The 24,933-nt window shown below is 36.3% G+C and overlaps 1 protein-coding gene across 30 annotated transcripts in view; it reads right to left on the reverse strand.

Moving 5' to 3' along the window:
- Positions 1–24,933, reverse strand: part of LOC102091366 (steroid sulfatase) — a 110,317-nt gene that overhangs the window by 78,106 nt on the left and 7,278 nt on the right. For 7 of the 30 annotated variants that reach the window (XM_065073927.1, XM_065073897.1, XM_065074044.1 and 4 more), the window contains exons 3-8: positions 22,593–22,691; positions 21,785–21,856; positions 20,048–20,169; positions 7,941–8,093; positions 6,131–6,252; positions 3,418–3,540 (exon numbers count right to left, since the gene is read on the reverse strand). In XM_065073927.1, the coding sequence (XP_064929999.1) occupies positions 3,418–3,540; positions 6,131–6,252; positions 7,941–8,093; positions 20,048–20,073 (424 nt within the window). In that variant the 5' untranslated portion in view covers positions 20,074–20,169; positions 21,785–21,856; positions 22,593–22,691. Of the gene's footprint in view, positions 1–3,417; positions 3,541–5,670; positions 5,799–6,130; positions 6,253–7,940; positions 8,094–13,328; positions 13,937–18,111; positions 18,308–20,047; positions 20,170–20,280; positions 20,383–21,269; positions 21,756–21,784; positions 21,857–22,592; positions 22,692–24,933 lie in introns of those variants that run through there. The other 23 variants (XM_065074007.1, XM_065073986.1, XM_065073947.1 and 20 more) reach the window with 13 other exon arrangements.

A 24,933-nucleotide genomic window follows, 5' to 3' on the forward strand; every position in this document is an offset into this window, starting at 1 on the left:
AATGAAATATACTTTCAAGGTCATTTATTATGATATAAAGAAGTTTGTTTAAACTGGATCTCAATAAAACTAGACATTGCAAGCCAGGAAAGAAGAATCTTGCAACAACAAATTAGGACAGGGGAAACTATAGGACTTATTTTTGTTGAAAAGGTTTTAGCAAGCACAACAAATTGTTCAATGTCAAAGTGAACCTGGGCCTCATAAAAAAGAGATTTGTTCAGAAGCAACTTAAGGCAAACAAAGTAGACAGCAGGTTAGCTGGGAAAAGCAGCAGAAAATCTGGTTCAAATTATATTGGCAGCTGTTATGGAGAGACACAATTGCCATTCTCAAACGGCTGATGAAGTAGAGGGTTTTGATAGAACCTGTGCTACTATGGAAGTAAGTGATGACTGGGTCCACAATGGATGTTTAGTTTCATGTCTTGTGGCAATAACCCCTGTCTTGAGCTAGTGTTTCAACAGATTATTGTAATGTGCTTTATATCCTGGGTCTCTTCTGAATCCAAGAGCAGTGTGAAATGCTCTCACCTCTTTGCCAAGTGAAGCTTGATAGTACGGACACTTCACACAAGCATCATATGCATTTCAGCAGATTCTACCAAGCTTTTGCGTGAAATTTATGCTGTTATTTGTAAATTATGAGTGCGTTAATAGTTGGACATCTAGGCACTCTTCCCCTCTCCTTTAGCCACAATTAAGATTTCTGCAGAGCAAAAGCAATGCAATGAAAAGGCAAGTGGAAATGAGAGGCAAGTTCTATTCAGCCAAGAAACTTAATTTGGAACTCAGTTTCAGAACCCAGGATGCTGAAGAGGCTGCAAAAATTCAGGTTTCCTCTCTACTTTTCCCTCAGACAGTTGAAACAGGAACAATCTGAAGACTGAGTTGTATATAATGATATATTTCTCGTTGTATGATTTTGTGCTCTTCAGATAAGTAGTAAGATGCGAGATGCAGAGCAAAATGGAAACAGGAATATTTTCTGCACTCAAATAAATATATTTATATGAAGTACAAAGCAATAATAATATAAAATATATATGCATATATTATTAATATAGTCAGATTTTAAACTGTTGTATTAATCCTACTCCATAGACTAGACTCAGCATGTCACTACTGTGATGTATCCAAATATTTCAACACCTCATTCTGGAGGAAAGATACAAGTCCCAGTTTATCCATTGGCATTTTAAACTTTGGAGATAAGCTATGTAGGCAGATTTTAAACGTCTCTGGATGCTACACAATACACAGGGTAACACTAGTGAGGAAAAGCTGACCTTTACTCAACTGTAATTGAGTACTGCAGTAGTTAAAATAACACTCATTTGCTTTCAGTGGAATTTTTGCATTATGAATAGCTATTCCCTACAAAACATCAATATTTCTTCTTACTCTCCAGGATCCTTAACAGGTGAAATATCGCATATTCAATGCATCTGCCTTTTTTGAGAAAACTTGGTTTTGTTGCAGATCTTCTCATTGTGTCTCTTCCTGCCAGATCTATTGGATGCCAGCTTCTTTGTGTCACAGGGGAAAAATAATGTTATAAAAAAGTGTACACATAAAGTAGATTTATAGCTAAAATATATTTAGGGATGTATCAAGCAAGAGGAAGCATATATTCAGAGGATGGAACAAAAATTAAAAAGAAAGGAAAATGCATTTAGGGAAATAAAAATGTCCTTAGTGAGTAAAGGAGAGAGAAACTTGGGGGAAAAAATAAAAAGTGACAGTACAGGCTTGAGGAACTGAAAGGCTTCAAATTACTCTTATGCCAATCCATCACTGGTGTGGGATTTGACAATTAATTGTTTAGGAACTGCTGAGTTAGATTAAACCAAGCAAAGACTCTGTGACCTAGACCGATACGATGTGATAAGAATACCAGCAGAGGCAGAAAATGAGCTGGTTGGGAATCAGAGTCTTTCTATCTAGTCTTCAAATCTACATAATTTTTCTTTTTGTCATTTACACATGCTTTATCCTTAATTTTAATGCACTTCTTGATTTTCGGAAGCCTTCATTATACTCTAAGGATATGGTAATATTACATCTTATGGTTTCATAGCTATCATTCAGGCCACTTGGAAGAATTGTTCATTAAGCATCATGGAGAGAACTTCTGGAGATCTAAGTGGCAAGCTGTCATGTTGCAGTGAATGTGGTTAAAAAAAGAACATTAACTAGGTCAGCCCCAGAAAATAAATTGTATTACAGTACTGGTTACAAATAGAAAAAAAAAATGCAGTCTTTAATTGAATATGGACCAATATGAATTAACTCCATGATGAACAAGACAAATTATGAATGGCTTTTTTGCATCATAATTCAAATACAACTGCAACAAACATATTTCTGCTAAGATTTTCTGGTTTTCTGGTTTGAATCTGTCAGGACATCAAGGTATTTTATGCTTTCTAAGACTAGGGTATAGCTAAGTAGGATTTTTAGTTAAGAACATTGACATTGGGTATCTACATAATACAAATATTTTTTGAATAGTGGTGCAAATTGTTAGCCTCACTAAACAGACTGATTTTTAAACAGAAATTACTCCCCAAATTGCAAACTTTTGTTACATTTAAAAAACAAATTGGATGTCTAAACTAATGTAGTAATATTCCAGTATGATGTTCTGTAAGCAACTATTTCCTGGCAATTCCAATAGAAAAATACATTATGTAGTACAAGTTGTATTTAAAAAAAATCTTCTAAAGTAAGCAGTGTGGAATAAGTCGGTGGCCAAATCAGGAAAAAAAAAAAAAAAACGCACATTATTTAAATGTTATTTCTTTATGATATTCATTCAACTCTGTTTAATATTCATCTAGTGGGAATCTTTGTACCCATCACTGAATATTTATGTGCAGTTAGTTGTCTGAACTGTCTTTATAATGAGAGAGAAACACATTTTTTGCATTAAACATCTACCACAGGATGAGACAAATTTCCCAGAAATGCCCATTTCTGTCTGATGACTGAGACGAGAAGCCAGATGGTTAGCCCAGGTACTACATTATCTACTTTGTCGATATTTGAAAACTGGTGAAACAAATCCTACAACTGTGCTGACTTGTACCCTGTGATCAATCCCTCATTGTCTCTCTGTTGTAATCAAGTTCCTATTTATACTGAAAACTTTTCAATAGCTTAACTAATTTTCAATTTGTTCATCATGTTTCTTCAGTACCTTGCACAATGAGACTATTCACAAATGAATTAGACATACTTACGTGGTTAGTGTTGTACATATGCATGGGAATGCGCTCAGCTTTGTGCCAGGAAAATAAACTCATTATGCTGTGGGGAAAAAGCTTAATGCAGACCCTTAATAGCCTATATGGAAAGCTAATGTTCTTTTGATTGAAATGAATGAAAAATAATGCTGTATATTGTGCAATTTTACCTATTAGAGCTGTTGCATAACCTCTCTGCTTCAAGAGTTTGGTAAAAGTTATTTCTTCAGAAGGAAGTCCCCCAGAAGAGGCAGAAAACAAGAAGACACCAACTCGTGAGAAGGCAGCCATTCCTAAATACAATGAAAATGAATGTCACTTGGATAACATAGTGAAACAATTTCCATTCATTCTTTCTGCATACATTTTTTTCCTTTAGGTGGTATCACTTAAATGATATATTACCACCAGATGCCAAATGTTGCAAATGGCAGATACAAACATCCATTTAGCTGAGTGAGGTCTTTTGTGTATTGACACCAGAAACTGAGAAGTAGAGAAAAAATTCTCTGCTCATAACCATGGGGTCAGCCATAATATGAACAGCTGCAGCCCCTTCTGTAGATATTCTAAGGTATAACCTTTCTGAAAAAAGTTGAGCTTTCCAAATTTATTTTTCTTGAACACAGGGAAGGAATGGAGCTGAGGACTAAGTGATTTCACTCCCAAGTTCCACTCTTCAAACTTCCACCTTCCTCATACATGGCTTTCTACAAGCCTTTAAGATCATTTGAGGGAAGGCAGAGGAAATAGGGCAGTCCTATACCTGGGCATGTAAATACCATGAGGTCAAAAAAGAGCAAGAGAGAGTCTGATTCTGGAAATAGAGCAGTGAGGGCATGCAGCTTTGATGGGAGAGGACCCGTGTTCCAACGGCATGAAGACACATGATTCAATGCACACAGAGTGCATAAAAGCAGCAGCAGGCACCAGCTAACAAGACAACATCCAGTAATTTCTATATACTGAGAGTCTGAGAAACACAAACTTCAGCTTATAAACTGCTCTCAGGTTGAGGAACTTGAGAGCTCAGGTTCATGAAAATTAGATTACTAGGATTCCAGACAAGAGCTGGCTCTGAGTATAGACAGATAGAACACAGGATATCTATGCAAATCTGTGCAGATGTATCTCCAGGAAACCTGAATTATGCAACTGGATGATTGCAGTGCCAAAGTTACATGACTGATGTAGACAACCAGTCTTCCCTCAGGTATACCTTGCGGTTAGATGAGAAAAAGACTCATTAGACTGGTTTATTAAAGAGAGCTCAACCTACTCTTCATATGTTGACTTCAGTTTTTCACGCCAGCTAGCTTTATTGATCAACAGTTTAGCTAGTTTTAAGCATCTATACAGATCTATAATTTATTTATTATACAGTTATTTATATTTATTTTTATGTACTTCTATTGCTTGTAAGTGAAATCAGTGTAATTCCCATAAGTTACCAGAATGGAAGTACAGAACACTATGATTTTTTTTTTTTCATCATTACCATTTTCCAAGTTTGCATCTCATCAAATACTGCATTTTGGAATATTTTTATTCAGGTGTATTAGCAAGAGTTTTAAATTTCTAACCTATTTTTCCACAACATGATTCTAGTATCTTCTATAATAATCCTTTACTAGCTCTTCACTGATGTTTGGAAATACTCCATATTTAGCGATTTTGGAATTTAATTAAGACAAAGTTCAATTTTTGCAACTACATGCAAATGATTAGGTATGACTGAGAGAAGATCAGTAAAGAAAAAAGAAAACAGTTCAAATGCTAATTTTTCAGAAATAAGAACAAGGATCATAATGGAAAATGATCTGTAGCTTCATCTACAGTAAATATTAATAGCAATATAGCCGTAACAGGTATATAAAATTTTCCTTTGCAGCTGAATGTAATGGAAAATTTAGCAAGTTATATTAGCTGGCACTTTTGCAGAAGCTTGTTACTTGATTTGAATGAGCACGAACATATCAAGTAGGCTCCTGAGTCTTGCTTTGCTTTCATTCCCAGAAGCAAGGACAGGATGTTTTATCACTAATGAACAAGCGATCTGATTAATGTATAATGATCCTTGCTAAAAATGATGTTAAGGGAATGTTAAAGTTGCATGGCTAAGCACTGAGGGGCTCAGTCCCAGCACACTAAAATGAACTGGATCTTCACTGACTCAAATGGGCTTTGGATCAGGTACTTTCAAAGTATGAGAAGTTATAAAATGCATATATACATAGGATACTTAATACTGTGTATGGGTAGATAGGGAACAAATACTTAGAAAGGAGGGAGATTTTTTGCTTTCTTCTTCCCAGTTTTAAGGGCTGCTGGAATACCTTTATGAACTGTTTTCCTTCCCCACTCTTCCCTGAAAAAAAATACCAATTTGTCTAAATCAAAAGGTTTTGTAGAAACAGAAATACCTGAGTAGAAGGATTTACAGTGGGTTCTGCCATGGTGTTTTTCTAGATGCACCTCTGTGATGTTCAACACTCAGGCTGCCCACCAGTATTCTGGGAGAGGCCTGAATGCAACTGAGGATGCAGGCAAAGACCCCAGGGTCATCTGGACAATGGAGGAAGTCAATGAAATTTGTCTGCTCCTTACATTAAATAACCACAATCAGCTTTTTCCCTCAGTGTTTTTTAAAAAAATAAATTCCCAATTAAAAAGCTTTATTTTTGTGTTAACTATTCTGAAATGTGAAAACTTCCCATACATATGGAAGATTTCAAAAACTGATCAACCCTGCTGAGCTTGATTACTCACTGAAATGAGTACCTAACCCAGTAATGATCAAGAAGGGACAGAGAAAAAAAATGGATACAGTTTACTGCAAATAAAATATGATATTTATATATAAATAAAGTAATGGTATTTTACCTGATCTGATAGGATATCGCCCTGTCAGGAAAGCTGCCCTGCTTGGAGTACAAAGTGGGGACGCCGCTATATGCTGAGTAAGTGTCACTCCTTCCTCTGCTAGCCTGTCAATATTAGGGGTTCTAGTAAAACATAAAAGTAAAAGAATACATAAAGATGATTATTTCGAAATGGGCATGGCGAAATTAAGGCATCTCAGGCAAAAACTATCAGGAAAGTCAAATTAAGACTTACTGTGTGCAAATTATCAAAACCATGGTGGTGGTGAAATTCTAAATACTATTGTGTCAATTATTTTTACATTGGGTGTCAACACTGAACCCAGACAATGTGGCATTGAGACAAAAATCTTTTTCCCCACCTACATCTACTCTTCATGGCCAGTACTAAAGTGTGACACCTGGATGCATTATACTACAAGCCTTTTTTTAATGCATTCCTTGACCCAGAACTGTAACTTTGCTGCTTACATGGCCTTTCTGCTTCAGCAATGGGGAAAGGACAGACTGAAGAAAGTTGTGCTTCTTTATTCTTTACTTGGTGTCACTTCTGTCTTTCCTCAGCAAAAGTTTTTTGGGGTAGGGGTAATGTTGTGTGGTGATATCAGTTATTAGAGGAGATGAAAATGCTTATGACTCTGCATTAGGCAATGTTTACATGTCTGCCATGGCCATGCCTGCAATATTCAACCTAGGAGCACATCCAAGTTTCCATATCTGCATGGGAAACTTGACTGTGACCTGGCTCATTATGCAGAACAAAACTGGGTCCTGCAGAAAGAAATCGTGTGCCCTTGGTTCTAAAGAAAAGAACTAGAAATGCAGACTGGCCAGGAGCTGCAGGATGCTCTAATAGGTCCCTGGCCTGGAAGATTAATGACCATGACCTCAAGGCACACGAGTGCTCCCACTATCTACGTCTAATAGTCAGAAACATTAACTTTCCAACAGACTACTTTGCTACCTATAATATCACCTACTGATAACAAGCGGTATGATGAAATTTCTTCATTCTCCAAAGATCTAGTCTTGAGTTCTCACATCAAAGAACATACATATTGGAGCAGTTCTAGTCCTTGTGAGTGAGCTGTAACTTGAGGGGTTTTGTTTGTTCCAGGGTTTTTTTTTAGCTAGTTTAAATTATAAGATTTTACTTCTAAGTTCAGCAGGAACATAAGTATTTAACATTTGACAGGACAGCACTTTTAGTCTAAATGTTCTATTTAACTTGATCAAAAACTTTGCACCACTGAAACACAATGACAAAGTACAATTTGTGCTTTTTACAGAACCATCATACTGGTAATGGTGGTAATGGCTGGTGGTAATGACCATACTGGGGAACACTGCTGCATCACTCAAGTATATTAACATTTGATTTAATGAAATTACTGACTACAGCATGAAAATAAATGAAGGAAAAAAATCAGTACTTTATTTCCAATTGCTTAGTGACAAGATTGTCTCAAATCATGAGTGTTTCAAACTATACTTAATTCATAGTATTTGCATCCTGCATATTTTAAAAGAAAATTATTGATTAGAGTTTCCTTCTCTAGACCTATCCTTATGTGGCTGGTTGCTCAATTCTCTGTTTATGATGCAACTTTTCAGCAGGATACATACATCAGGTGTCTTATGTTCTTGTTAAGAAAACAAAGATTGAGTATTCTGTTCTCTGGAAAGGGTATGAACTTTGTTTACTTACAAAGAATCTAATCAAAACTCACAATGTATTAGTGTTTTTAACTTTACAAATTCGTAGAAAAACTAAATATCAAGCTATGTCTTTCCCAAATTAATCATCATACCTTAAGGTTCTGTTCCCGTAACATCCCAGGTCTCCAATACCAAGATCATCAGCCATCAGTAAAATGACATTGGGATTTGAAGTACTGTGTGTTTTGACACTGTTTATGGCACACTGGCAAATTATGAGAAGTAAAAGGACTTCCATCTTCTTCCTGATGTGTAGGAACAGGTGAAAAACATAATTAAAAAAACCCCCACATTTTAAAAAATTTGACTCATAATCTAATTCAGTAATACCATTGTCCTGGACTGTGCAGTAGAAGAGAAAAAGAAAATTAGATTCTATATTTTCATTCAGATTTCTTTTTTTCTCAAGAGGTTTTTTTTAACATTATTTTCTCTCTCATATTTCTTAAAAACATTTCTTAAAAACCTTTTAGTACATAGCTAAATTTTCCTTCCACTCCTTCACGCACTTTAAATATAGACAAAGAACTAGTTACAACCTCAGTGACAATACTTTTTCATACACAGATGCAATTCACAGCAAGAAATCATGAGAACAAAAAAAATATTTTTTTAATGGTTCATTGCTGAAAAAAAGTGAATCAATTCTGCTTCTGAAGTAAATTACTGAATTTCTCTTAAACAAGGAATAAAGAGAGGGTGAAGAGATGCATTATCGAATTACTCAACGGAATGTTTAAGAACAAGCTCTTTGCAAACGTTTTAAGTATCAGGGCCTACAGCAAAATTATGTAAAAATATTTGATATCATATCACAATGTTCTATAAACAATGCTTGTGGTATATCAAACTTAAAACATGAATAATTTATTATATACAATACCACATACCGTGATATGCTTTTACGATAAAAGCATAGTCTATCTGCAGATGTGTATGCTATGAATGCCATTTTACCTAAACAGGGACTTATCCTATCTCTGTTTTAAACAGCACTGACTATGCCCTGGCTACAATCGAGTGCCTCTAGGCTGTGATGGACTGTGCCAGGTATACACATCTAAAAATGAGCAGAGACTCTCTCTCTTTTGCCCCTAGTAATACTCCCATCTGCTCTGGATGCAGGCAGCCTTTTTCAAATGCAGATAAGGCATGAGTCACCTCTGCACTCTGGATTATGCTGGGACAAGACGGAAAACAGAAGATGCCAAGACTGAGGTAAAAATTTGAAAGTGAAAGAGTAGGAATGAGAGTGAGAGACAAGGATTCCCAGAAAGAATAGGGACAGCAGCTCAAGAAAGAAAAAATCTTGTACATCAGGGAGTTATGATAGATAAAAGTAACCAGAGAGAAGATAAAGAAGCCAGAACTGGAAGAGCTGGTACAAAGAAACTAGACATCAAGGGAGACACATTTGTAAATCAGTGAGGTGTGGTGGGTAAAAGTATTGGTAGAGAAGAAAGTACTCAGAACTGGAAGAGCTTGCACTGACTTGAATAAAGAGCAAGAAGGGAAGCTTGAGACCCAGCTGGAATCTGAGCTGCAGGGTGAAATGAGGAGAAATGGTAGAGCAGGGATGTCAAACTCATTTTTTTCACCCGGGGCCACATCAGCATCGCGGTTGCCTCCGAAGGGCCGAATGTAACTACTCCTACATTTATACAGTCCTAAAATTACATTCGGCCCTTCAGAGGCAACCGCGAGGCTGATGTGGCCCCTGGTGAGAATGACACCCCTGTGGTAGAGGGTTTATGAAACTGAAAGGGATAGTGCTGCAGTGGATAGGAAAACAAACTGAGGAAAAGAGGTGAGAGAACTGGGAGTGTCTGGGATGAAAGAGCTGAGGAGTTGTGATTAAGGCAGATGAAGGGAACCGATTGGAAAGAGCCTGGGCAGATAAGACGTGGGACTGATACATGTGAGAAGAGGCCAAAAAGTGGGGATCAATTAACACAGACTGGGGCTTCTGATTCTGAACCTTCATTATTGCATTCTGTCAGAAAGTACAGGTGCAAAGAGGATTTTTACTCTTTTAGTGCTTGTTCACATACAGATAAAACATTAATAACTATACTAGCTGATTTTTACTGCTTAACATACACTTTATAAGCCATTAACCTCACTTTGATGACAACAGTTCTGGTTTAGACTTCAGCTGGCAACATTTAAAGATCCCAGCCTTGTCACTGCAGCAACAGATCCCTACCTGCTTTACTCCATGGGAAGCCATCCACTTTGTTTCAGACATGGAAAATACATACACAAACTTTAAGACTAGAACACTAAACGCAGTTCTGCTTGGTGGGATGCATCTAACCAATGCTTCATCAAATTACCATACTAATGAAGATGTGTAGCACCTGTCACACTGCAGACATTTAATGTGCACAGTAGATTTACCTTTCTTCCCTCAGAGCATAAACAAGAGTGAATTGCTTCCTATGTGTTGCAAGAGAACTAACATGCTGACCCCATAGGACAGGAGCAACCTGCTCCTGTACCTTAAATTCCTGCTCCACTGTTCAGCCTGCAAGGGTCTCAGGGCCCATGGCAATAGAGATGTTTGAAAATGGTGACATATATGCTGGTGACATTACATATAGAGTTGGAGAGATGCTTGCAGGACTTGCACATTTATTTCACAGAATTACTCAGTTTTGCTGTAGGTTTCATATTATCTGAATAAAACCCAGAAATATATGCTCCTGCCACTAATAATAATTTTTAAAGGCATGAAGATAGCTGGTTTTGCAAGTTTTACAAACAGCAGTTCTAAGATTTGACTCAAACTACAAATGAAATAGCCTGTGTTTTAATTAGAAGGTATGGGCCATGGAGAGTAGTCTTTTAAAATATGTGTTCATCCTTTAGTCACTAATGAACAGAGAAAATTAATTTTTCTTTTACTGAGCAAGGTTACTGTTGGAAACAAGAGTAGCAGCTGTATTTTATTTTCCAAAATGAAATAAAAACCTAAAAAAATGCGTGAAGTACCTTAGAAATAAATTGACTACAATTTAATGAATTTTAAAGCAATTTCAAGTCTGTGTAGAGACATCAGCAGGAATATAATCTATTCATCAAAATGTCTAAGAAAATTAATCACCTGGCTCAAATATGAAAAACTTCTGCTATATATGCTATACAGCCTCTTAATATAGTATTTTAAATAAATCTACATAGCAAAGTTAACAACAGCTGTGACCAGTATCAACTGGATCATTTTCATTTAGAAAGTGGCAAAATTCTTATCGTCTGTATCTATGCTTGCAGAAGTTACCATCATTTAGTACCTCCATTTCTCATTTTGCAAATCAACAACAACAAAAATTGTTATTGAAAGATGTCTCTGATGCAATATTGCCAGACACTCCTCCACACTGAGGGAGCATCTGTACACACTCTCATGCGTTAGGCTACTTGCCTCTGCCTGATATCACATCCCTAAAGTGAATTCAACAAGGAAGCAGGAAAAAAAAATTAATCCAAACAACTCTGATTTCTCTGGTGTACTCTCTCTGCAGCAAACTTTCACGCATCTTGAAGGGATATGCTTGAAAAGCCAGAAAAATTGGATGGATGAAATTGAGTGGAACGGACAACAGCGAAGAAATACGGAGGAGCAAAAAGAGAAGGACGTGAAAAGAATGAAGGTCTGAGAATGCTAAGGTTCATCTGTGTCACACCAGGGTTTTTAATGGTGAAAAGACAGGCATGTGTAGACCCAACATGAAAACAATTACACCAAATCAGAGGAAGCTTCCACTTAAGCTAGTATGTGGTCTCCAAGAGCAGCCAATTCAAATAACATAAGAAACTTGGCAAGTATATTATTTTACTAGTGCAACCTTCTAGCTTTTGGAAGTTGGCATTTAGGGTATTTTGGACAGCAGAACACTGTACTGAATAGCTACTCGTGGATATTTTTACCGTCATGAATTAGTTTTAATCCATTCTGAGCCAATTAGCTTTTTTTGTTTGTTTATTTCTTTGTTTCGGTTTGGGCTTTTTTTTTCATTGAACCAATTCGATTTTGTTTTCCTTCCACAACATCCTTTAGACATTTCTGCAGTAGGGTTCAGCTTTGAAGGCTTATGTTTTAGATGCAGGTGGCATTATTTTTCCTTAATTGCATGTAGGACACATAAGTGCAATTTTTAATCTCTGCTTCACTTTCCCTGTGATATGATAGGACGAGAAGTACTTTCTTTCTTCCCAAGGTGGATGCTAAATTGAATAGATTTAAGAGGTGCTTAATTTCCTACAACATGAGTCATTCAAGAATTTGGATTCCATATGTGCTAATTAAAACTACAATACTTTAATCATTGTATATGAACCTATATACATGCATACATATACAGATGTGTCAATATACACATCTGCACATGTATGTAGGTGCACATACATACATATTCTACTTCTTCTACATATCTTCAAATTACATTTTTGGGATTCTAATACACATATTCTATCTGAATTAGAACAAATTTAGTACAAATGTATAAGAATATATGGATGAAACAAATAATAGATATAATCCACTATTTGTTGATATTTCATATGGATTTAGGAAACACTTATTTTAAGTTTTCTGCATTAAGAAATGTTGGCAGATAATGTAAAAGCTGAAGAGCTGTCTTTTCTGCCCCCTCCCTTCTAATTCCCCCATCCAGGATAACTGGCTCAAGATATTGTTAGTTATTTTATCCTCATCCTGATTACTACAGACAAATGCTTCTCTTACAAGACCGATATGAAACATTTTTAAACCTCTCTTCCCAACTGAATCATCCCAGCATTTTTATTCAGTTTGATTAAGCAATGTATCTCTAAACTACTCTTTTAATATAACAGAACCCTTTGAGAAAATGCTTAATATACTTTATCCTTGAAGGTATAGTATTTTCTGATGAAATAAGCAACATTTAAAGATATTCACCTCATTTTAAAATGCTGTGCTATCCTTAGGCAGTATGCAAAAAAAAAAAAAATTACTTTTCTTAAATGAATGTCAAAACTCCAAAAATTTCCCAAAGATTCCATAAATATCACTCTGTAAACACACTAGAAAACCCTTCCTTCCACCCTGCCCTCCATAAGATTTTGCAAAGAGAAAATCCCTCAGCTTCATGAGAAACAAAAAAGTTGCTACAATTTTTAAAATGGTAATTTTCTATACCATTAATAATATCCTGGTATCAGATTAAGTTTTGTTCAAATCTCTCAATTCCTCTCTTACAAGTCAGTCATATCTGTTGCATCTTTTAGCCATACGGCTGCAAAAAAATAAAAGAAATAAAACCATACACTTTTGGTCTGCTCCTAATGCTAATTCATTTAGACAAAGAAACATTACTTTGCATTTGCAACAAGCTAAGATCATGCAAAAAGTCAGTTATGGTATCCTAAATGATCGGTGTAGTCAGTCTCAGTACGGTTGCTTCTATTTTTTTTTTTTTTTTATAGCGTAAACTCACTATTTCTTAATGCTGATTTTTCAATGTTTTCTTATTTCTTCTCCTTCCTGGTAAGATACCTTCTCAGAATCGCCTCCACGCCTCAGAGTCAGACATACTCCTCCCAGTTCCTCAGGTCCAGGAACATTTGATGTGCTTCACATTTGTTTCTGGTTTTGTTTTTTTTTTCCTTCCCAGAAAAGCCCAAGAGACCCAGGAATCTTCCATCCTAACTATTGGTTAGGCACTTCAGATTCAATGCTAGATTAGGATGACTACTATTTGTTTCTCAGGTTGGAACTGATTTGCATTCAGCTCTCTCACAGCGTGGGTTGGGTCTGTCTTTATCTGTAAACTGGTATCTGTGTCTGTAAGAAAGCTGAAACACGTTTCTGAAAAGTGCCATTAGATTTCAATGTGCATCTTCAGGTAATTATGTATATAACTGAAAATCTGTATTTAATTTATTAAAAGTTGTCTCATAAGACAAAAAATTCACCTAACATGAATTGAGAAAACCAGAACAAATAATCATGTTTCTTTGTCAGGTATAATTAGTTACCAGATCTGAATCAAACAGAGATGAAGCCACACAGCCTCCATCAAACCCAAGTTCAATTTAGGTATCTTTTTAAAATGGTCTCTCAAGAATTTACTAGCTTCACCTCAACTAAAAAAAAAGAACTTAATGGCAGTATTAATAAATAATAAAAAAATATTTCTGGTATTATAACCTGAATGGAAGACAAAATCACCTTTTGTGATATAATGTCATTATTTTCTTTGTAATAGAAACCTGTATAATTACATACACATTTTAGAGCATATATTGTTTTCCATTATTACTGTTTCACAATATTCCTTGTTAGCTCATTAGAAATTTAATTTTGAATATGGGCTCTGGTAGCAATATAGTAAAAGAGAATCACAAGATAACACAGGTAGTCATACTATTTGGCAGTTATGCACTATCCTGAGAGACAAAAAGAAAAAGCTTTTCATTAAAAAAAAAAAAAAAAGAAAAAGCTAATCAGGAGTAACTGCTAGTGACTGTGTCATGTCACTTCCCATAAACCAGAGACAAAAGTTCTAAACAATTAAAAGAACTCTTTCGGTAATTGCACATTACTAAAACGTATGAGCACATATGAAAGGCGGAATTCTGCTCTGTCTTTACAGTTCACCACTTCACAAGGATTTTAGGTCTGCATACATTCTGTGTTTAGCATAAATATATAAAAAATTACAAATACATGTTGATGGAACAGAAAGATGAGATAGATGAGAAAGCTTCATTTCTGAAATCCATATCAACTTCAGTAAATATTACACAATGCTGACTTACAATGTGTAAAGCTGTTGACGTGCTATTATCAAGTATCTGTTTTAATGTGTATGCCAATTAGAATAAGAACTTCATGAGGCTATATTAACCAAAGTAATATGACACTTGCTTACATAATTTTAGGGCTTAGCTAAAATCATCCACGATATCTAGCTCAATTAAAAGTTTTGAAAGTTGTTGAGTCAGGGCTTTTTGATATACCAAAGCTAGATGGCATGTGAAACGACTCTTTTCAATAGTCTTTATCAAATGGGCGTGAGGAAGAAGAACTACTGTGACTAAAACTTTGTGCTTCTGTTTTTATGATAAACAAGCAGATAAAGACTGTACAGCTCTGCAGGACTGCGAGTTTTACATGTGGAATCAACAGAAGAGTTTGATTATCTCCATTTGAATTGCACCAACATAGAAACAACAACTTAATCAACAACAACTTATTAGTTACATCCTTCACCTTTACCCAAATATAGCCAAACAGGTCTCTTCCGAGTTTCCATCTATGTTCAAAGCAATATTTCACAACATGTTTAAAAATGAAAAATAGTCAAGTTACACGTAATATTGGACTAAGACACTAAACTTTATTGATACACTGCCTTCACAGGGATAGTGCACAGATCTGGAGGTTGGTATGTAAGTCCCTCTGTAAGTCTTTGGAGGGACAGCAAGACAAATGGTCAACCACTAAACACCAGATTTTAATTTTGTTCAATTTGAAAGCAGTTTCTAAGCCTTTTCCACTGAAACGGCAGTCTTCAAATACGTCTCAGAGGAAAACATGAAACCTAACATAAAATAAAAAAACACCTTGAAATCCAAAAAAGCCGTCTCTCTCTTGTTACTGACTGGCATCCTCTGGAGTCTGCCAAGATCAAAGCTTTGGATTTTATAACATAATATTCCTTTATCTACAACTACTCTTTTTAGTCAAAGTGGTTTATCAGAGAAATAGCAGTGAAATGGTTAGTTGATTTTTCTTTGTCTATGCAAAGCTAGCAAGTAGCACATCAATAAAATGATCCAGTGCGTTATACTATTTCCAAAAGGATGTTTCTTTTAAAGAAAAGTTGCATTTACATTAATTAGTTCTCAAAGTGTGGAGCTATTATTTTTTTTAACAGCTCTGTTGTTATTTATACTTGCATTATGATAAAACTCAAGGGCTCTCAATACAGCTGATTGTAACAGATAAAAAAAATGAGAAAAGGCTGCATTCAGCCAATATTAATTTTAACTATGTAGAAGTTAAATGTCTAGCTGTCCCATATAAGCTAGGCACTCATGGTACAAACTAATCCATCTGAATTTATTAATCCTAAAGTTATGCATTTAATTTGAGCTAATTATCTAGGGTTCCTCTCTAATTAATAGGAAGAGACAGGCACCTTCAGAAGATGATTCATATCTTCCTAAGATTGCTAAAATGAGATGTTGGAAGTGATGCTCATGATCTCTTTCCACCGACTAGAAAGAGGGCCTAAACACCTAGTTTAGACAAGATGTATACAAAAGGAATAAATTTAGATGAAATAAATCCCACCTCAATGGTGGGTTGCCTGTGTGTGCTTAGCATAAAATATGAAAAAACAACGTTGTGTAATAAACAACCACAACATTTTTCAATCAGTAAAACGTGCTCTACCAATCTTACTGATGTAAGTTTCTTACTCTGTGAGTAACTCCACTTAAAACTGGGAACTAGGGACCTCTTCATGAGTTTCAGTTGTAAAATGTCTAAAAATGTATAAAATGTAATGTAATGTATAAAAAAAGTATGTAAGTATCTGTCCTTTTCAGATTGTATAGCAATCTGATGAATATTCCATCTTAAATATTTTATTCTTTCATTACTCTCAAAGAAATTATATTTTATGTAAGGGTTTACATCCAACAGCAAGGATTATTTACAGGGATATTGGTAATTCTCTGATTGAAGTCAGCTATAGCAAACTCTGTATTTAGGTTAGAATCACAAGTCTGATCAGACAAATAAACTTTATCTCTGACAGGGTTCTGACAGAATAGAAATTACGCTCCCCACTGTTACTCAAGCCAGATGATATTTCAAGGAAGCTGTTGTCAGAGGTGACCAACCAACAGACGACAAGCCCAGCCAGACTGTGGTTCACAGCCTGCTCCCTGCTGCCTTCTCGCCTAAGGGCTACACACACAGCAACCAAACCAGCCTGTGACTGGCCAGTCACTGCTAGATCCCAGTACCTTCTGTCATAAAGTCCTTGTCACAGAAGAAAAAGCACCGTAGGTCCCATAAAATGACAAGAAGAAGGCTGTTAATGTGTATGGGTACTGTATAGCAATTCACATGGATAGTGTGCATTTTGGTCTTTTCACTGGATTGCATCTACTCGCATGCTCAAGTATCACGTGTTCCCCTGACTCCCATCACACCATGGGAGATGCATTCTTTCTCATCACGGGACAGTAACGCATGTGTAGGTGCTGTCACATAAGGGGTAGGAGAGGAAAGAGTAACAGTGTAGTTATTGTACGACATAGGTATACTCAGATCACTTGAAGAAAGTGGTACAGCAAGCAGCCCTCTCTCTTGTCCACAAGCAGCTGTTCAGTCTGTCCCATTGCAGAGACTGAGAAGGGCTGTATTAGAAGGTACATAAACTAATTCAGAGGAAATGGTTGTGTCTGGACTATGACTTATGTCCAATCTTTCCTTGATACACTATTAGAAAGAACACATTAGAAAAAGTGTTAGAGTATAAGAAAAAGCCATGTCTCCCATGTTTATCAAAACAAAATATCACTTGTATCTGCATTCAGATTATCTCAGTTTACCAAACTACTGAAAGCAACACCAGATTTTCATGGTAAGTATCGGATGAAGTTGTCAGTGAGTAGGCCGCAGGGGGTAACTCGGTGAGAAGAGCCCAGGGGCTGCTCTGTGCCGAACACAGTCAGGTCCAGCCAGCTCTCCAATGGGCTCACTGCAAGACACAGCTGAGTCCATCACCCAAGATGGTGACACTTTTGGGGAAACATTTAAGAAAGAGAAAAAAAATACTTGGTGGGAGAAACCCAGAGAGAAGGGTGGTGGGGGCAGAGAGGGAGGAGGAGGGAACAACTAAGAGCAGCAGGAGGTGCTCCACACTGGAGCAGATATGTGCCCAAAGGGACTGTAGCCCAAGGAGGGACCACACCAGAGGACAGGGAAAAAGTGAGCGACAGGGAGTGGGGAGAGGGAAACAGCCGAGCACCAGCTTTGTCCTCCTGTGTCACCCATCACCTCACTGAAGAGACCAAGTGTGATCTGCAGCAGTAGCGCGGCAGGAGATGTCAGGAGTGTGGAGACTAAGACGGTATAAGAGAGGAATCTGAAGTCAAGCTGGGGAAAACTGAAGGAAAGGTGATTTTTCTGCATCTTTAAATGTTTGTAGTTTTTTGTTATTTCCCAATATCCAATCAGTAATTAAATATTTATGCTACCTGGCAATATGCTAAGCTAAATTCTCCACATCATTTTGCCCATGACAGTTACTGGTAAGGGGCTTCCTTGTCTTTATTTCAAGCCGCAAGTCTTCTCACTCCTGTTCCTCCTATTTCCTCCCCCATCTCACTGCGGAGGAGGCGAGGGAGCAGCTGTGTGGGTGCTGGGCTGTCAGCCAGGGCCAATACACCACACCTGAAATGAAAAGGGATGAACGGATCCAATGGGAAATTACTTTCATTGATTACCATTAGCTAAAGGTTTCTTTGTTGTGATCCCATCCATCCAGATTCTAAATGTGAGCCTTCTACCAGGGACAGAAATAGAAAAGCTTTTTAAGTAAAAAATAATTCAATCTGAGATCAGCTGACTGATGGTGTTGCTGGTGTAAGCAGGAGGCTCACAAGACATAAAAGAATAGCTTTTCCTTCCTCTTCATTTGCACAAGTAAGAGACATTTAAAATAAGTAAGTGTAGCAGCTTATTGAAGACCAAATTCCTTATCTACAGTTTCTAAAACAAAGGTAAATGTGTTTTGTTACTTCTGTCATACAACTAATACTCAGGGAATGATATGTCCTCACTCTGCAAATAGTTATGAACATGTCTCATGAAGAATTGTTTGGAATTTTTTGGACAAAATTAATTCTAGTGGGGAAAAAAAAAATGAAGCAAAGGAAGTTTTTCAAAATGTCCCAATTTGAAAATGAAATTGTTCCCCTTTACTTTTATACCTAGAAAAATAGTCTGTTTAGGATTTACAAGGTGAAACCAAACCATTGTTTTTTGTTCTTTTGGGCAGGAAGACACTTCTACTATGTTATTTTGAACATGGTTAAAAGATTATCCCCCAAGTCTCCTATGTTTTTAAGATCTAATGCAAAATTAGAACAAAGAGAACAGAATGACCCTTTTATAATTTTTATTTTGTCCCAATTAACATGGTGAAAAAAAAGCCTAAGAAATACCTATATACGTATATAAAAGATGGTAAGCCATTTTCTAACCAGCTCTAATGCAGAGATACTCCACTAGCATTATTCACTGTAAACTCTACGAGTACAAAATAGCTTTAAAATAAAATTATTGGAAAACAAAAGGCATGGATGAAATGAGGAGGTCTTACAAACAGGAAAATATTTACCCTGGAAACAACACTTGTACAATTACAAAGGGTTGTGAGGGGCATAGTGGCTATATAGCTGCCTGATTGCAAATTACATGGATCAGAATATTCTAAAAAAATGTACAAGCTAAAGGGAAAAGACATTCACAAAATAAGGCCCCTTTTTATCCCAGTTTCAAAGACTTAATAATTTAATACAAAGTAAAAGCTGACTTACTCCCCATCAAGAAAAAAAAATCATGAATGTACTTATCTTGGCAAAAACATTGAGAGAATTTAAACTTCATAGGATTAGACAACAGTAAGAACCAAAGTCTTAAGATATATGAAACAGCAAAGAATTGTAAGACTAAAAATATCTGCCTGCAAAACAAGAAGTGGCTAAGTATGTCCTTAGACTCTGACAGAAAAAAAAAAAAAGTATCTCGAATAGTGTAGAAATGTATATATTGCATAACAGCAATACAGGAAAAAACGCAGTTTAAGCCACAAGGTATCCAAGTTCCTTCTGCCTTGTGTGAGCAGAAAACTCTGGCTCCTTCCCCTTCATCTCCTCCCTTTCCCCCCCCCTCCTTTTCTTTTTCTCTAGTTTATTCTCTGTCTCTTTCATAGGGACTTTTGGAAACTTGTATATTCTTGTTGTTAAATCAGAACACAATCCCTTTGCACATGGAAACTAAGAGCCAAAATCCCAACATGAAAAAACAAATGAAAATTATCATTAGCCCAAGATTACAGTAATTCATTTCATTTTCACCTTATTTTGTAGGACATTTCAAGAGCATAAATAAAAAGTATTCCAAAACCACCTTTTTTCAATTTTCTTGTGGTACATCAGTATTAACTTCCGTTCAGCATTTCAGCAGTTTCTCAATAATAGCTCCAAGGGTCTCATTATCTTTTGGCCTGGACTCATGCACGCTGCAAGTACCTTTGAAATGAATAACACAATTTTCCAATAATTTCAGACTGATACTTTACTGCTCTTATTAGATAAGTGCTATAATACACAACACATCAGCTGTCTGTTAGAATAACTTACATGAACTGGGAACATGACGCTTCTTACGTAGCTAAGAGTAACTTTTGTAAATGAGTAGTCCATGTCAACAGCTTTTAATTTTCTTCATCAGAGTTGACGGTTCTGTCAGCAGTGCAGAATACGAATATCGCCAAAAAAAAAACAAAACCCAAAACAACCAAAAAAAACCCAAACAAACCCATGCACCAAAAAACAAAACCCCCACAAAACAGAAAAACCAAACCAAACCAAAAAGATGATAAAGTAGCCTTCTAGCTTATTGACTTTGACTTCTAATTAAATACATTTTGTAACACTAGGGATTCCTGCAGAAACCATATTCACATCTAACACAACAAAACCACCAATCTGGCTGGTTTAAGACAACATCAGAGGAAAACAGGCCTGTCTGAGCTCTGTGTGCTAAGATTTCTGTATGAGAATGGCTGATCAGTATTCTTTTAGCATGCTGGAAAAAAAAAGATTAGACCATTTTTACACCATAGCCTTCTTTACTCCGGGGGTGACAGAGAGGCTGTAGAGTCTCTTTCTCTGGAGACACTCAAAACCTGCCTGGACACATTCCTGTGCAATCTGCTCTGGGTAAAACTGCTTCAGCAAGTGGGTTGGACTAGATGATCTCCAGAGGTCCCTTTCAACCCCAACCATCCTGTGATTCTGTGTAATTTAAAACTCTCATAAACTTTTGATCACTGTCATTATGAACTTGAAACAGTCCAAACTTTTATCTTCACAGTCCAGACTCTCATAGCCACAATTCTTGTTAAAAACTTAACAGTCCATCTCAAATGCCTTCCTCTTACCCCCCTTCACACCCTAAGCTAATTTTATTTCATTCCTCCTCACCCCCAAACTTCCACTCATACAATCAAGAAGCCACTCCACAAACCTATAATGCTAATCTTTCTAAACCATGCCTTAGCCTGTTCCAAATCCCTTCCTACTCAAGAAATACTGATGTACCACCAATCTAAAGTCAGAGGGAATACCTCTTGGATTCAGGTCCTTGACGCCTCCAATTCTGCTTGCCCAGGTATTGTTATTATCTCTACCACTCCACCATTACTCCTCCTGCTGCTGCTGTGTCACTCGGCTTCTCTCCCAACACCGGTCCTGCCACTAGCAAGGAGTACACAGCGCTACTTATTGGTGACTGTGGCTCTCCTAGTATTAAAGCAGCCTCAGCTGCTGGTCTGACAGGGATTTAACACCTAGATACAGGCCTGCACTTACTGGAAACCACCTAGAGAGAACCCTAAGGGTAGAAGCAAAAAATAAGTTTGTGAGAAGACGGGATGTACGGAATCCATATTATTAACGAGTCATTACAATCTGCATAGCAAATAAAATACATGGTCAGATGCCGTTCAACACTTGCTTTGGTTAAACAGGCTTCTCCTCTTTCATCTTGCTTCTTCTTGTCTCAGTGCAGTTGCCCAAATGTAGTCTTTTTGTATAAGCCCAGCAGACACAACCTATTCAGCAGAGATGATATTTTCCTTACCTTTATTATTCCTTGCCATCCTCACTTTCTCAGTCATTCAGATACTGCCCCCTTAGTAGCTGTGTTTACCCGCTATGTGTATGAGATTATAAAGGAAGAGATTAGATTTATTTAACATCACTTAAAAAGTTATGGTTAAGTCTTGCAGGCTTCTACCTTTGAATCACACAGATTTTGTCAGATTGCATACAGTGCACACAAACCAGAGTCACCTCAAAACTACAAGCTTATTTCAGAACCTAACCCCCTCCAAAACTATTTAACAATTCATTTCCATTTGATTCTTGAAACAGAGTCCATAATCAAAATTACATACACTTTTAACATTACTTTTTAAACAACCAGACCTTAAGTGGTAAGAGAAAAAAAAACTGTTGTACAGCTGGAAAATGTTCTAGTTCACAAACACCCTGCTTGCTTTTTTGTTCAAAATGCTTTCATAATTCAAGTTAAGCTTATACACTTTTTAACTCGTTGCAGGCAGGAAATGTTCTGTTCCTCTGGAATACTTAACTATTAGGTGTATTCTGTTGCAACATTATTTGCCACTACAGTTGATAGTATCTTACAGACAAGAGTAGACAGTATTAGGATTCTTTTCTTTTATTTCTTATAAAATCCATTGTTTTAAGTTATTGAGGAAAAGACAACACTGTATATATTACTACTTCTCAGAATTGCTGATTTCCTGTCATGAAGAATTTGCTTTGAGCTGTGAAAGAATATGAACTCCAACTATACATGACCTCAATGTTTACAATTAAATTATATATAAATGACAGACTTTTGGGAAGAAGGGGCATTTTACCTTGCAGCACGGAATTGTTTCAGTTTCTGCCTCTAGTTTTCAAACAAGATGGCTGCGGACTTATTATCGGTAAATAGGTACAAAGTCCGATCACATGAACTGAAACAGAAAGGTGGAGGGGAAGAAAGGGCAACAATGAAAAAGGCAACTTCTTGTTATACAACACGAACAGTATTTCTTGATAAGAGTCTAGGAAACAATCTCAGTGTGTTTCATAATTCATCTGCACATGTCTAACCAAGACACTTGTTTTATTTCATTGCTGAAGGTCTCCTGTTAGGCTTTTCAAAGGCTGGTGATTTTGCATCATATTTTTGGAAAACAAGTGCCTTAATCTCAGGTACACTTCTGCCTTTTGTAAACTTGGTAAGGGTTCCTGCATGATATCTACACAGCAACTTCTAAAAAACTACATTAAAACACCTTTTTAAGCATAATTTCAGATTATTGTTTTTCAAATTTTTCCACTGTATGCACAGAACTATTTAGAGGTTTTCTCTATATAAATACTGTCCACCGCAGCCCATCTTGGTTTGCTCACTATACATTCTCTTAGAAACTGTATGTGCTCCCAGAAAATGACTCCTCCCAGGAAGTCTAAGTATCCCAGTAGGAAAAATCATTCATTAGACTTGAAAAAGTGCTACCTAGTTTATGTGTGATCCTCCTCACTCCACCCCAGTTCATATATTTTTCACGAGGAAACTTGATTAGGAAGAGAAAGATCTGTGTCCGAAGATGTGTCACAACCAATGCCAGTAAAACTTAGCAGAATCAAAGCCTTGCCTTCTTGATACAAAACTTTACTTTTCTTCCAGGCACAATATTGAAGCTAACAATGACTGTGAGAAATCAAACTGAACCAATGTTTTTGAACAGCTGTCTAAATGCAAAGTTTAAATTACATTTTTCTGTTATTCAAGAAATCGGTACAGCTTGTTCAGAGCTTTTCTCCTGAGTTTTTCCTCCCTCTACTTTAAAACAACATTTTACTGTAACAGCTTTGAAACCATTTTAAACTGCCAACCTTTTCTCTGTCTTAAATACAAATAAGAAATGCTAGCGCTACCTTAAACCTTTGAAAAACTCTGCACCTATTTTCTTGCAGTTGTTGAAAGCACTAGGAAGTAAAAATAAAAACAATTTACAGAAATATTGTCAATCTCCCTAAAATAAGTAACCAGCTAGTTTTAATCTATTTGATTATTTTTAGATTAATGATATTTTAAAAGGTACTGAGAAAAAATCATTCATATAAGAAGCAGTACAATATATAATAGATGAGCTGCAACATCCATTGCTAAAACACAAAAATATTTGTACTTCACCAAGTTTCTTATGTACATACTCTGCAACTCTTTAGAGATGTATAATGATAACTATCTACTTACAATAAATTAAGACAATTAAATTATTATTAAGCAAAATTAATTCAAAAACTTTTAATCACATAAATTATAAGAAAGTGATATATATGACAAGGATATATATGCCAAAAATGTAGATGGATTGAATGACTTGTCTGTGCTAATTAACGTGATAATTCAAGACATTTCACGTGGAAAACCAAAATGCAGTGTAAAAAGGTCTATTCGTTCTAACTAAAACAATATACAAAAAAATCATGATGAGTTAATGAGTGAAAAAACAAGTCCCCTCTCCTATCAAAATCAGGTCACAGAATGAAGACTGAACTGAGGGATTTGAGTTTTGTCTCCATGTTTGATTAGAATCACTAAAGAGTGCTAAAGTGACAATTACTTAATGACTTCAAAGCATAAGTAGGTGAGAAAACTGCAATGCTAACAGGGAGGCTGCGTTTAGGCCATGCTGAATAGGGTACTACATTATCCAGTAATGTATTCTGCAGTGATAGGGAACAGATATATATTGTTTAATGAATTATATTATCTGCTTTGACCAATAGCTGTTTTTATGGTTTTCTTTTTTTTTTTTTCTTCCCACATAGATACGAACACTTAAGTCCAAATCTGTACTTTCTTTCATAATTTGTTAGAAACATTATTTTTTAAGATACTCCAGTCTTCTGGTCACCAAGTGGAAGGTAGTGTCTACTCATTTATATAAGAATATTAATATGTATAAGTGAGTTCAACTGATCGAATTGGTAAAGGAAATACAATTTTTTAAATCATGTTTGAGAAGAAAAGGAGATAGAAGGATGCATAACTAGATTTGCTGGAATCTGGTGGAAGGGAAGAGTTGCAGTGAGGCAGACCTTTTGCCTCAGTTCATCAAAACATCGCTGCCGAAGCTTTAAAAGCTTAGGATCAAACTTAATCACGCCACTAATTGTTCACGTATCTCATCAGGCTTGCAA

The sequence above is a fragment of the Columba livia genome, chromosome 1 (genome assembly GCF_036013475.1).
Source record: "Columba livia isolate bColLiv1 breed racing homer chromosome 1, bColLiv1.pat.W.v2, whole genome shotgun sequence".
Taxonomy (NCBI): domain Eukaryota; kingdom Metazoa; phylum Chordata; class Aves; order Columbiformes; family Columbidae; genus Columba; species Columba livia.